This window comes from Lepus europaeus, chromosome 17 (genome assembly GCF_033115175.1).
Source record: "Lepus europaeus isolate LE1 chromosome 17, mLepTim1.pri, whole genome shotgun sequence".
Classification (NCBI taxonomy): domain Eukaryota; kingdom Metazoa; phylum Chordata; class Mammalia; order Lagomorpha; family Leporidae; genus Lepus; species Lepus europaeus.
In genome coordinates this window covers 31,782,302-31,795,381 of record NC_084843.1, presented here as the reverse complement: position 1 = coordinate 31,795,381, position 13,080 = coordinate 31,782,302, and the positions used below count along the sequence as shown (strand labels likewise).

The 13,080-nt window shown below is 53.3% G+C and overlaps 1 protein-coding gene across 1 annotated transcript in view; it reads right to left on the bottom strand.

The window, feature by feature from the left end:
* Positions 1-8,291, bottom strand: part of RRP12 (ribosomal RNA processing 12 homolog) — a 28,840-nt gene extending 20,549 nt beyond the window's left edge. Inside the window, exons 1-9 of the mRNA XM_062214411.1 lie at positions 8,083-8,291; positions 7,523-7,752; positions 5,852-5,935; positions 4,688-4,764; positions 3,213-3,318; positions 2,920-3,036; positions 1,705-1,843; positions 1,486-1,613; positions 278-376 (exon numbers count right to left, since the gene is read on the bottom strand). Of these exons, the coding sequence (XP_062070395.1) occupies positions 278-376; positions 1,486-1,613; positions 1,705-1,843; positions 2,920-3,036; positions 3,213-3,318; positions 4,688-4,764; positions 5,852-5,935; positions 7,523-7,752; positions 8,083-8,221 (1,119 nt within the window). The 5' untranslated portion in view covers positions 8,222-8,291. The remainder of the gene's footprint in view (positions 1-277; positions 377-1,485; positions 1,614-1,704; positions 1,844-2,919; positions 3,037-3,212; positions 3,319-4,687; positions 4,765-5,851; positions 5,936-7,522; positions 7,753-8,082) is intronic.
* Positions 8,292-13,080: the final 4,789 nt, after the last annotated feature.

Below are 13,080 nucleotides of genomic sequence, written 5' to 3'. Positions count from 1 at the left end.
CACCCACAGATTTGCAAGGCTGGGAGCCCTCAAGCTATCTGTGAATCCCACGAGACCAGGCTGAAATGGTTTATTCAAGAAGGAGCCAGGGCCCCAGCTCCCATGAACACTAATGTGACCCCAGAAGCTGGTCTCTTGTCTGCTCGCTGGCCTCCTGGCTTCTTCCAGTGCAGGAGCCCAGTGCAGCCATTCACCCTTGCTCTGAAGACAGTGAGCAGTACCAGTGTCCCCAGCACAGCCTCCCAAGATGCCCGCCTTGCCCAGCGTCAGGCCTCACCGTGATGATCTGGGCGTTGAGCTCTGCTGACAGGGTGCCTGGGCCTGGCTTGGCATGGAATAGGCTGTGAAAGGCCTGCATGGCACAGGCTGTCACCAGCTGTGGGGGACACACAGGCTTAGAGAAGACCCACAAAGCTAGGGCTGCCCTGGACCCTTAAGTCTCAAACATGGCCCACCCACCCAGACGCTCACAAACTTTTAAATGAGTTAATAAACAAAAACAATGGGGAAACACAAATTTTTTTTTTTTTAAATGACTAAAGGGGGCTAGCGCTGTGCTGCAGCAGGTTAATGCCCTGGCCTGAAGCGCTGGCATCCCATATGGGCGCTGGTTCGAGACCCAGCTGCTCCACTTCCAATCCAGCCCTCTGCTATGGCCCGGGAAAGCAGTAGAAGATGGCCCAAGTACTTGGGCCCCTGCACCCACATGGGAGACACGAAAGAGGCTCCTGGCTCCTGATCGGCGCAGCTCCAGCTGCTGCGGCCAACTGGGGAGTGAACCATTGGATAAAAGACCTCTCTTTCTCTCTCTCTCTGCCTCTCCTCTCTCTGTGTAACTCTGACTTTCAAATAAATAAATAAATAAGCAAAAAATAACTCTTAAAAAAGGCAGGCCACAAAGGGTCTGCATGCTATGACACACCATGTTGCCCCATGTGTTCATGTATGTTACATATCCATAGAAAACAGGTCTGAAAGGGCTCGCAGTTGCTGGCACAGTTACCTTAGGAAATGAGACTTGGAGGGAAAGAGATTGGTCCCATGATATGGTTTCCTCCTTTTAGATAGTGATCATATTGCTTGTATAATAAAAATTTTTAAGCGTATGTGGGTAATCAAGAGAATATATAAAGACTAAGAATTATGCAAGGATGGCAGAGCAGCCAGTCATTTTTAACCTGTCTTTAAAGCTGCGACACTAACGTGTTAGGTAGGCAAACTCTACGTGTGAAGTAGAAGTACCTGACTGAGGCTGGAGCGCGCGGGGGGCGGGGGCCTGACACTTCCGCTGCCCAGACACGGACTCATGCCCCCTCTGCCATGCTCTCTGTGGTCAGCTCCAACTGCCCAGGCCCCTGCGCTGGCCCTACCTATCCCCGCACCACGCACGATGCAGTCTCCTTGGTTTCAGGGCAGGGAAAGCCCGGGCCCTGCCTGGTGTCTGACCATGGCCCCTCTTCCTCTGGCTCTCGGGCCTGAGCTCACCACATGGCTTAAGGTCATGACCCGGAGGAGAGTCTCGCTGCAGCTCTTCACCAGGCCTTCTGGGAAGCAGGCCAGCGTGTCCTTCAGCAGCGTCAGCATGTGCAGCGTGGTGGTGGCTTCCTTGGAGCCTGCCAGGCGAAGGAGCAGTTTAGACGCCAGCCCCCTCCCTGCGGCCGGCCACGGCCTCCCGTCTACCTGCCCGCAGTCTGGCTTTCCCACCTCCAGACTTCTCAATCTCCTGGATGCAGAACTTGGCGGTGGAAATGGCAGCAGGGTGATGGGCAGGGGCCTTTTCACCAAACATGAACTCGCTGCCCTTGAGGACGGAGCACACTCCATGCTGGGCAGCCTTCCGGATCTGGGGGGGGGAAAGAGGAGCACGGCCACATCAGCACTGAGCCAGTACCCTGGGTGCCTGGCACACCCACCAACCAGGCTTAACTGAACAGCTTGCCACACCCCGTGCTGGGCCGGGGCCTTTGTGTGTGTATAGAGGTCTGAGCTGTGGAGCAAGACAAATCTTGGCTCAAATCCCTGCTCTGTTACAGTTTGAGGCTCCTTAATCCAAAACCTGAACCATTCCAAAATCTGAAACTTTGAAGGCCAACATGACACTGAAAAGGTTCAGATTTCAGAGTATTTCGGGTTTCAGATTAAAACGCTGCATCAGTAGCAGCTAGGTAAATATTCCAAAAACTGCGTGACTCTGAAATCTGGAGCACTTCTGGTCTCAAGCCTTCCGGACAAGGGGCACCTGGCCTGTGCTAACTCCCTGATGCCCTACAAGTCCAGCCACTTCGTCTTTAAGGGTGGGGGCCTCGTCCCCCAGCCTGGGGCTCCTGGCTGCTGTGATATTCCAGCCCACAAGGCTCTGAGCACCCATGCCCCACTTGAGAGGCAAACACACCTCCAGACACACACAGGTAAAAAGCACTCGGGGGACAACAAAACAGCACTGCTTCTTTTTATACAGGGGTCGAGGAAGTGTCATTGCTGTGAGGTGACATTTTAGCCAAGGCCTGAAGAAAGTGAGGAAAGACCACGTGAATACACAAGGAAGGAGGCATATGACCATCTGGGATGATGGTACTCAGTACAGGGAATGACCATCATCACTGTGCTTCCCTGCCCTTAATTTCTGGGGTTAACAGAGTGGGCAACCACCTCCCTGAGCCCCCGCTGCCAGCCTGGAAGCGCAGCACGCCTGTGAGAGAGGCAAGAGTCTCAGGTAGGTGTCACGTCCTTACTGTGCAGGCAGGAAGTGGAACCAGGGGATGGACCAGGAAGCTCATGGAGATTAGGTAACTTGCCCCGGGAGACACCAGGCAGTGAATTCAGTCTTCGGTGCGGGTCTGTGTGACTGAAAGCCCCCGCCCCCTGCACTGCGGGGAGGCTCTGCTACCTCTCCATTTCCTGGGGGTCCAGCAGACTCACCTTAGGCTTGCTGTGCACAGTGAAGCTCAGGAGCCCGTGGTACACCTGAAGGGTCACGGGGTAGCCCCAGGCCTCCAGGTTTTGCTTCCGCAGAAGGGTGGCCAGGCAGGAGAGGACCTTAAAGAAGAAAGCCAGAGTCCCTCAGCTCCACCAGCCTCTGCCAGGATGGGAAAGAGCCCAGGTCCTCACCAACTCCAGCAAACCCCAAAGGGAGGCATCTGAGGCTGCACAGAGTACCCAAGAGCAGCCAAGCTTTACCCAAATCACATGGGCTCTGGGTGCCAGACACTAACCCATCGGAGGGCAGAGGAAGAGCCACTGCTGGCCTGAGCTGACATGACATCCATGAAGGCTTTGGAGGTATCGGAGAACTTCTTAATGAGCACAGCACTGGGCACCCTGGGGGCAGAGGAGAGAGGGTCACCCCAAGAGGCCTCTGAAGAGCAGCAGGTGCAGCCCTCTGTGGTGCAGAGCAGGAAGCTGGACAGAGCTGGGGCACTGCTGCCCGAGCCACTCAGAGGGTGGGCAGTGACTTGAGGACAGGAGTCCTGCTTCAGACGTAAGGAACTTCCACCTGACCTCCTCCCGCAGCCTCTCCACTACTCACTCAGCATCACCCATGAGCCGGGTCCTCACTCACACCCATCCTCCCTCCCTTCCCCACCTTGCCTGGCCACGCTCCCCTAGCAGCGAGTCCCCAAACTGGTGCCAACCTGCCAGCCCTTTCCCCTACCTGCTCCCACTCCTGGGCTGCCCCTTCCCCAGGTACCAACTCCCATACTCTATGGGTGTGATGGCCCATGCCATCCCCAGAGCCTGAGACTATAGAATGCCACCTGACACAAGCTATCGTTTCCGAAGTTTTATTTTAATTAGATCATGGTAAAATATGCAGAGCATAAACTGTACCATCTTAACCATTTTTAAGGGCACAGTTCAGTAGTGTTATGCATATTCACAATGCTGCACAACCAATCTCCAGAACTTTTCATCTTCAAAAATCAAGTATCAGGGCCAGTGCTGTGGCACAGCGGGTTAAAGTCCCAGCCTGAAGCACTGGCAACCCATATAGGCTGCTCCACTTCCGATCCAGCTCTCTGCTATGGCCTGGGAAAGCAGTGGAAGATGGCCCGGGGTCCTTGGGCCCCTGCACCCATGTGGGAGACCCAGAAGAAGCTCCTGGCTCCTAACTTTTGATCAGCTCAGCTCCGGCCATTGTGGCTATTTGGAGAGTGAACCAGCAGATGGAAGATCTCTCTTTCTAACTCTGTATTTCAAATAGATCTTTAAAAAAAAAAAAAAAATCAAATATCAGAGAATTGTATCTAAGAACTATATTGAATCTGTTAAAAAAAAAAAAAAAGAACTAAACTAAAATTAAAAAGAAAAATCAGGTGTCTCGGGTGGGTGCTCAGCCCGGCAGTCATGACGCCCATATCCCACATCAATGCCCGGCTCTGGCTCCAGTTTCCAGCCTTCTGCCCATGCAGATTCTGGGAGGCAACGGTGACAGTCCAAGTACTGTGGGGCCCACACAGGAGACCTAGACTGAGTTCCTGGCTCTTGGCTTCTGCCCTAGCCCGGGTCTCAGTCACTGTGATCAGCTGGGGGTAACCAACGAGTGGGAATGTGTGCATGCGCGCGTGCTCTCTCTCTCATAAAAAAAAAATTCTTTTAAAAAATAATGCCCTGGCTCTGTTGCTCCTGGCTACATCCGTTTCCTTCCTGCACAAGCAGAGGTGAGGTTCAAACAGGAGCTGAGACTCACCGCTTCAGGACGAGGTTGAGCAGGTAAGCCACGGCGGCCAGAGACTCCGGAGACTCCACTGCTTCCATAGTGGTCATCTGAGGACCAGATCGAGGGTGAGAGTGGACAGTATGCCACACTAGGCAAAGAGAAAGCAGGGAAGGGGGAACCACGCACCCAGTACAGTGACTATGGCCAAGAACCATGGCCTCACAGGTTCAACCCCAGCTCTGCCACTATGTAACTTTGGCCTAGTAACTTAACCTATGACTCAAGTTCCTCATTCATGATATACAACACACTCCATAAAGTTGTTGTGAGGTTTAATTGAATTAATGTGTGTAAAACGCTTAGAATACCACCTGGCGTGTGAATAGAAAAAAACAAAAACAAACACAACACAAAATCCCACACCATACCCAGCTCCCTGAAATACTTCCTCTCTCCGGAGCAGAGGTGTGCAAGCTCTCGGTAAAGGGCCAGCAGTAATGTCTGAGGCTCTGCAGGCTACATACGGTCCCTGCTACATACTGCTCTCTGTGTGTTTCAGTCCTTCAGAAATGGAAAAACCATTCTTCGCTCCCAGGCTGTACAAAAACAGGCCATGGGTCTGATTCAGCCACGGGCAAAGCCTGCCAACCCCTGTTCTAGAGCAACGGTTTTCAAACTTTTATGTCCTTGAAAATGACCAAGGACTCCCCACGGAGCGGGCTGTGCTCACAGGTTGTATCTGTCGATATTTACCATATTAGCAATCACAACTGAACAATTTCTAAACAAACACAAGAACCTACAAGCGCAACTCCCTAGCTGTCAGAACATAACTTCTGGGAGACTCCACAGTACGCTCACAGAGGTGAAAAAGGTATCATGATGGAAATAATTCTGGCCTAGCCAACCCCCAAGAAGAGTGCTGGGGCCCTCAGACCACACTTGGGAAACCATTTTCCTAGAAGATCCCCCAGCTTAACTGTCTTCGGAGACACAGGAAGAGAAGACAGCCGCGGGCTCCTGCTTTACGAGAACACTGGAGCAGAGGCTGCAGGCCTCACCACGCCCCTGAGAACAGACACCGACAGCGTCCTCACCTGCTCACGGTGAGCCCTCGCTCCCCCCGGGGCGCCACAGCCTGAATAACCGGCTGCGGTCGGTGTCGCCTCTCCTCCCCCCGCTGCACCCACTCACCAGAGCAGCAAAGTACTCGGTCTCCGTCTCCTTCCCGCCCTGGGAGCGGATCACCTCGGTGACAGCGGCCAGCACAGCACAGATCTGCACGCGAGGGGAGACAGCCCATGAAGCATCTCCGACCGACCCTGCCCCACGGGCCCCCCGGCTTGCCCCTTCACGAATCAACAGGAAAGAGCCCAGGGACAGAGAAGCTGAGCGGCACTCAGCCGGGACGCCCACCGCAGGGCCAGCAAACAGCAGGACAGGCAGCATGCTCGCTAAAACTTCCTCATAGACGGTCACTTCGACAGCTACTTGTATGAATGCACAAACGTGTATGGACAGGTTTGTCCACTGCAACAACAAATCAGAACAACCAGTTTCAACAAGGGATTAACGAAGCTGCCATCCGACAGCCCAAGGGCTGGCTAGAGTCTGTTCCACTTCTGGTCCAGTTTCCTGCTACCGTGCTTATTTAGTGTACGTTACTATATAACACAACATATTGAAGTACTATGCACTGATGGAAAAGAATAAGGAACTAAGTGTGTGTGCACATGTGTGTGTATACATATAAACTTAGAAATCCTCCTTGGTGGAGAAAACAGTTGCAGAACAGTGGATGTAAGATATAATGAAAAAAAAAAAAAAAGATATAATGAAAGCAGTGGAAGATGGCCCAAGTCCTTGGGCCCCTGCACCCACGTGGGAGACCCGGAAGAAGCTCCTGGTTTCAGATAGGTGAAGCTCCGGCTGTTGCAGCCATCTGGGGAGTGAACTAGCAGATGGAAGATCTCTCTTTGTCTCTACTTCTCTCTGTAACTCTTTCACATAAATAAAATAAATTGGCTGGCGCTGTGGCTTAACAGGCTAATCCTCTGCCTTGTGGCGCCGGCACACTGGGTTCTAGTCCCGGTTGGGGCGCCGGATTCTATCCCAGTTGCCCCTCTTCCAGGCCAGCTCTCTGCTATGGCCCGGGAAGGCAGTGGAGGATGGCCCAAGTGCTTGGGCCCTGCACCCGCATGGGAGACCAGGAGAAACACCTGGCTCCTGGCTTTGGATCAGCGAGATGCGCAGGCCGCGGCGGCCATTGGAGGGTGAACCAGCGGCAAAAAGGAAGACCTTTCTCTCTGTCTCTCTCTCTCTCTCACTATCCACTCTGCCTGTCAAAAAAATAAATAAATAAATAAATAAATCTTTTAAAAAAAAAAAAATCAAAGAACGTCTGGCCAGCACTGTGGTGTAGCTGGTAAAGCTACCACCTGCAGTACCAGCATCCCATATGGGCGTCAGTTCGAGTCCCAGCTGCAGCTGCTCCACTTCTGATCCAGCTCTCTGTTATGGCCTGGGAAAGCAGTAGAAGACAGCCCAGGTACTTGGGGCCCTGCAGCTCTGTGGGAGACCCGGAAGAAGCTCCTGGCTCCTGGCTTCAGACTGGCCCAGCTCCGCTGTTGTGGCCATTTGGGGAGAAGACTGGTATCGGCCTCTCTCTCTTACTCTCTGCCTTTCAAATAAAAATAAATCTTTAAAAAGAAAAAGAACGTGGGACCTGGGGTAAAATGTAGAGACTCCGAGGATAGAAAAGATGACACAGCAGACAGAAATACCACCTGCGGTCAGTGGACAGCTGTCGGCCAGGGCTCCGGCAGCCCCTCCTCGCTGCCAGGCAGCCGTGCGAGGCCTCCCTACCTCTTTGTGAGCAGCAGAGCTGGACTCCCAGAAGCGCTGCACTTTGCTGAAGGTGACGTTGGTGCAGTCGGAGAGGCCGCTCAGGAAGGTGCCGGAGGACTTCTCGGTGGCAGCCAGCTCCTCCTCTTCCTCCATGGCCGTCTCCGGGGCTCCGTGGCTGCCCAGGCGCAGGGACCCTGACTGCAGCTCATTGTGCAACTTCACAGCATCAACCGTCAGGTCGCTCTTGCCTGCGAGGCGACAGGCACAAGCATCGGCCCCAAGCTCCACCCAACCCTCCCTCGGCCGAGAGAACACGAGCCCTGTGAAACACACCCCCACCCAAGAGGCGGGATTCGGGCCTAAAACGTCCTGCTTCCCCGCGCCCCGGTGGAGACGCTCGGGGAGCCCGCGCCGCTGCAGGTTAACAGCAAGTCCCAACTTGACGCCGCGCCACCCGACAAGTCGCTCCCCACAGCACCTGTTCAGGGCGCTGGAAGAGCTGACAGGGCCAACGCCTGGGCCCCGGACCCTCGGGAGCCCCCCGCCCCGCGCCGACCGCCCCGTCTCCGGCCCGCTACCTGACGGCCGGCTGAAGAAGCGGCTGCGGGCGGCTTGGCGGTGGCGGGAGGTGGCCGGGTTGCTGTCGCTGCTGTGGCCTTTCTTCCAGCGCTTCAACTTGGCCGAGACACCGGAGGGCAACTTCCCCGAGCGGCCCATGTCGGCTGAGACCCGGCGGGGAAGCACCGGCTTCCAGACACGCGCGGAATCCACGTGGGTCCTCTCCGCACTCCACTTCCTTTTCCTCTGGCGTCACTTCCGGGTTCCCGTCCGTCACCATGGCAATACCATCAACATCCGGTTTTGCCTTCGCGTTGAGCCTTGGATCCCAGAACCGTTCCGAGGAGAGCCGTTGCTAGGGAGGAGCTTCGGTTGCTAGGGATTCTCTGGGGGCTCCTTCTCCAGGGCACCAGTTCTTGGCCCCACGGCTGAGCCTTATAACATTGGAGTGCTTTTGCAACTTAAAATAACAAACAAAGCTACGTCTGTATTACTTTTGGAAATCTCATTTCAAAAGTTAGGCATAGAAACAAATTTACTCAAAAGAATCGCATTCCTTGGAGACCTGAGGGAGTGAAACTCAGTGTGGCAGGAAAAGATCAAAAAGCAGCCCAGAGCTCTAGACTCGCTTTGCTGTTTTCCATTATTCCTGGGCATACCCACTGGTATGCCACACTTGCCCCAGACAGCCCTCAGTCCCAAGTTCACCCCTTAATCTCTTTCTCTCTCTCTCTCTCTCTCTTTTTTAAGATTTATTTATTTATTTGAAAGTCAGAGTTACACAGAGAGAGGAGAGGCAGAGAGAGAGAGAGAGAGAGAGAGAGAGAGATTTTCCATCCACTGGTTCACTCCCCAATTTGCTGCAATGGCTGGAGCCACGCCGATCTGAAGCCAGGGGCCAGGAGCCTCTTCCAGGTCTCCCACATGGGTGCAGGGGCCCAAGGACTTGGGCCATCTCCCACTGCTTTCCCAGGCCATAGCAGAGAGCTGGAGAGCCGTTGCTAGCTCCCGGAAGTGGAGCAGCCGCATCTGGAACTGGAACGTGCTCCCATATGGGATGACAGCTCTGCAGACCGGGGCGTTAACTACTGCCTCACAGCGCTGGTCCCATCCATCCCTTGGTCTCTGAATTCCACCTCAGAACCAGCAAGCAATCCAGAGCTGTTCCAACTTCCCTGGAAAGGCCTTCAGACGCTCCAATTGGAATGCTTGCCTCCCATGTCAGACTGCCTGGGTATGAGTCTGGCTCCACTTTGGATTTTTCTTTTTAAGATTTTATTTATTTATTTGAGAGGTAGAGTTACAGATAGAGAGAGGGCGAGACAGAGAGAAAGGTCCTCCATCTGCTGGTTCTGGTTCATTCTCCAGATGGCCGCAGCTAGGCCAATCCGAAGCCTGGAACCAGGAGCCTCTTCTGGGTCTCCCACACAGGTGCGGGGGCCCTAATCATTTGCAGGCCATTAGCATAGAGCTGGATTGGAAGTGGAACAAACAGCCAGAACAGGAACCAGTGCCCACATGAGATGGCAGTGCCACAGGTGGAGGCTTAGCCTCCCATGGCACAGCGCCGGCGTCTGCCCTGGATTCCAGCTCCTGCTAATGCAGACCCTGGAAGGCAGCACTTGGGCCCCTACCACCCCCATGGGAGATGTGGCTTCGCCCTGGCTTCTGTGAGCCTTTGTGTCGTGGACCAGTAGATAAAAGTTTCTCTCTCAAATAAAAATAAATAAATAAATATAAATAAAATGATACACTTAAGAGGAAGTTAAGAGTGGCCTAGAAGCGAGTTTTGGTCTGAGAGCCAGGGGATAGAAAGCAGTGAGGAAAGGGAAGACTGGCAAGAAAGCCACGGAGCAGCAGCCTGCATGCTGGCAGGCAGGGGTCTGTGTCTCCCAGGTCACGGGTCACAGGAAACCTAGATGACTGCTGACAATATTCCCATTGTTCTGCAGTAAAATAAGAACAATATAATGATGTGCAAGTGCCCTTTCTTTCATAAAGCAATAGTAAAAAGGAGGATTTTTCAAAGAATGTTATTTACCAAAATGAAGGGTTAGCTTGCTGACGTTCTCAGAATGTCTACAAACCACCAGTGTTGGCCAGCTCTTCATGGTTTGCCCAGTCCAGAAAGGTGGAGGGACCTGCTCAAGCGCTCACAGCGTGGTCATTTGTTTACTGAGACACAGCGACACTTGCCGTAAAGGAACTCAAATACACCAAACGGAGAAATTCTGTTCATGAAAAGACACCACGAAGAGCATTAAAAGACAAGCTGAAGAGCAGAAGGGGATATTTTCATTAGACTGCATGTAGTACGTGTTACCTGTCTCAAGCCGGAAACAATTTGCAAAGGGACAAAAACTTCTATTTGACATAAAAGCGTCGGGTCCAAGAGGAGACCAGGTGGAGTGCCCGAACGGGACACTGGCTTTGAGGAAGTGTCCAGGTTTTTAAGGCATTACTGTCTGTTCATCGGGTCATTCTATTGGGGTGCCCATCGGACAGGGGTTTCATATATGGATGTTGATTGGCCTGGGGCTCATGGAGATAACGGAGACGGCTTGTCGCGCCCCCTTAGGGGCTCAGCCTCCTCCACTGCCAACGCTGGGTGAAAGATTGCAGCCAGCCTGGAGGTGTGAGTTAAAGGCGTAAGGTCACACAAGATAGCCCAGATCTCCTGGAGCCGGTCCGACTCTCCCCAGGGGCCCAGCCCCTTCCTCTGCCAGCTCTGGGAGAAAGACTGCAACCAAACTGAAGGTGGGGAGTGAACCAGCGGATGGAAGCTCTCTCTCTTTTATTTCTCTTTTTCTATCTCTGTCTATCTCTCTCTCTCTCTCTCTCTCTCTCTCTGTAACTCTTCATTCCAAATTTTAAAAAGAGAGAATATTATAAAACTTAAAAAAAAAAAAAAAGTGTGTATCTGTTTCAAAACAAAGACATCCCCAAAATGGTGGTTAGCCGCCTTGCAAAGGGTGTATGGTGCCTCTTCGCCACCAGAGGGCGCTCCACCAACAACATATTAGGGCTGAGACTCCGTAGAGAAGCCAGAAAGGGAAGGCAAGGAACCAGGTGGGATTTCTAAAGTCGGATGGGGAGATGCAGGGGCCCAGGGTGGTGATGGCCTCTCCATTCTTTTCCTATTGGCCTCCAAACTGAGTCTCAACAGAACTGGACACAGCCACTGGATGAGCCACCATCTGGAACGGGCATTGGAAGTGCCGCAGGCCACCACTGGTGGTGCCAACACGGAGTCTCCTCCAGGAGGCATGAGTGTGGGGAGAACACAAGGAGCCAAAGTACACTCTGCCCCGGGTGCACCCCAGGGCTCACCTTCCTTCACCTTCCTCCCCAACAACGCCCCCCGACGGGCATCAGCAGTGCCCAGGATCAGCCACAGTACCTGTGTATGGCTGAGAAGGACCAGGCAGTCCTGTATGTGGATAGGTCCCGGTAGGCCCTCCAGAGTGGAATTCAAGCACCACTACTTGCTGTGTGTTTCTGAGCTTACTCGCTGAGCCTCAGTCTTCCCCGTCTGTAAAATGGAGGTGATAACATCCACCTCTAAGACAACGCATGCGAAGTCCTGAGCACACTGCCTGGTGCGGTGTGAGCAGCCTGCAAACGGAAGCCAGGATGATTATTAAATGCAAAACTCCTCTTGGGACCCGAAATATCTTCTCATCTGTGATCCAACTGAGGAGGACAGAGCAGGTGTCCACACTTCACAGACAAGGGGACACAGTTCCAAGGGATTCAGACATCCCTGAGGTCACACAGCGTGAGCAGAGGCCGGGAGATCCATCGCTCAGCCCAGGAAACTGCCCTGCAACACTGCTCTTTTTTTTATTATTATTGTTATTTACTTGAAAGTCAGAGTTACACAGAGACAGAGAGAAGAGGCAAAGAGAGGTCTTCCATCTGTTGGTTCACTCCCCCAGTTGGCCACAACAGCCGGAGCTGTGCTGATCCCAAGCTAGGAGCTTCTTCCAGGTCTCCCACATGGGTGCAGGGGCCCGAGGACTTGGGCCATCTTCTACTACTTTCCCAGGCCACAGCAGGGAGGTGGGTCAGAAGTGGAGCAGCCCGGACTCAAATTGGTGCCCATATGGGATATAGGCACTGCAGGCAGTGGCTTTAGACGCTACGCCACAGCACTGACCCCAACACTGCTTTTTAAAATGTCTGCAAGGGGTGGGCATTCGCACTGTGATCAAACCACTACTTGGGATGCCCACATCCCATATCGGAGTGCCTGGCTTTGAGTCCTAGGTTCACTTCTGATCCAGATTCCTGCTAACACAGACCCTGGGAAGGCAGCAGACGATGGCTCAAGTATTTGAGACCTTGTCACCCATGTAGGAGGCCTGGATGGAGTTCCTGACTCTTGGCTTCAGCCTGGCCCAGCCCTGGCTGTTGCAGGCATTTGGGAAGTGAACCAGCAGATGCAAGATTGTGTGTGTGTGTGTTACTCTGCCCTTCAAATAAATTAAAGTAAGTATATAACCATCTGTGAGGCTTATGTGCAAGGAACAGAACTGCCACTCCCAAAGCACCGAGGCCATGCAGAGTGGGAAGGCCAGTTTTAGGTTAGTGGCTTGTAATCTGTTATGACACTGAGCAGGAGGAAAGGGAAATTGAGGTTTAGTCTCTTGCTCCAGAGCGGAAATGGGTGGCCTGTGAGTGTAACTTGGGGCTCAGGCTCTGGGGCAGGGAGAAGGAGCCTTAAATTCCTGCCATAGCTGGGGCTAGGTCAGGTCAAAGTAGCACCAGGACTTCAACCCAGGCCTTCTAACATGGACTATGGGCATCCCAACTGCTGTGCCAAACGCCCACCCCAGGGATTTTGTTCTAACAACAGAAAATGGACTGGGGCCCACACTGTGGCATAGAAGGTTAAGCCACCACCTGCAGTGCCAATATCCCATATGGACGCTGGTTGGAGTCCTGGCTGCTCCACTTCCAATCCACTTCCCTGTTAATGGCCTGGGAAAGCAGCGAAGATGGCCCAACTCCTTGTG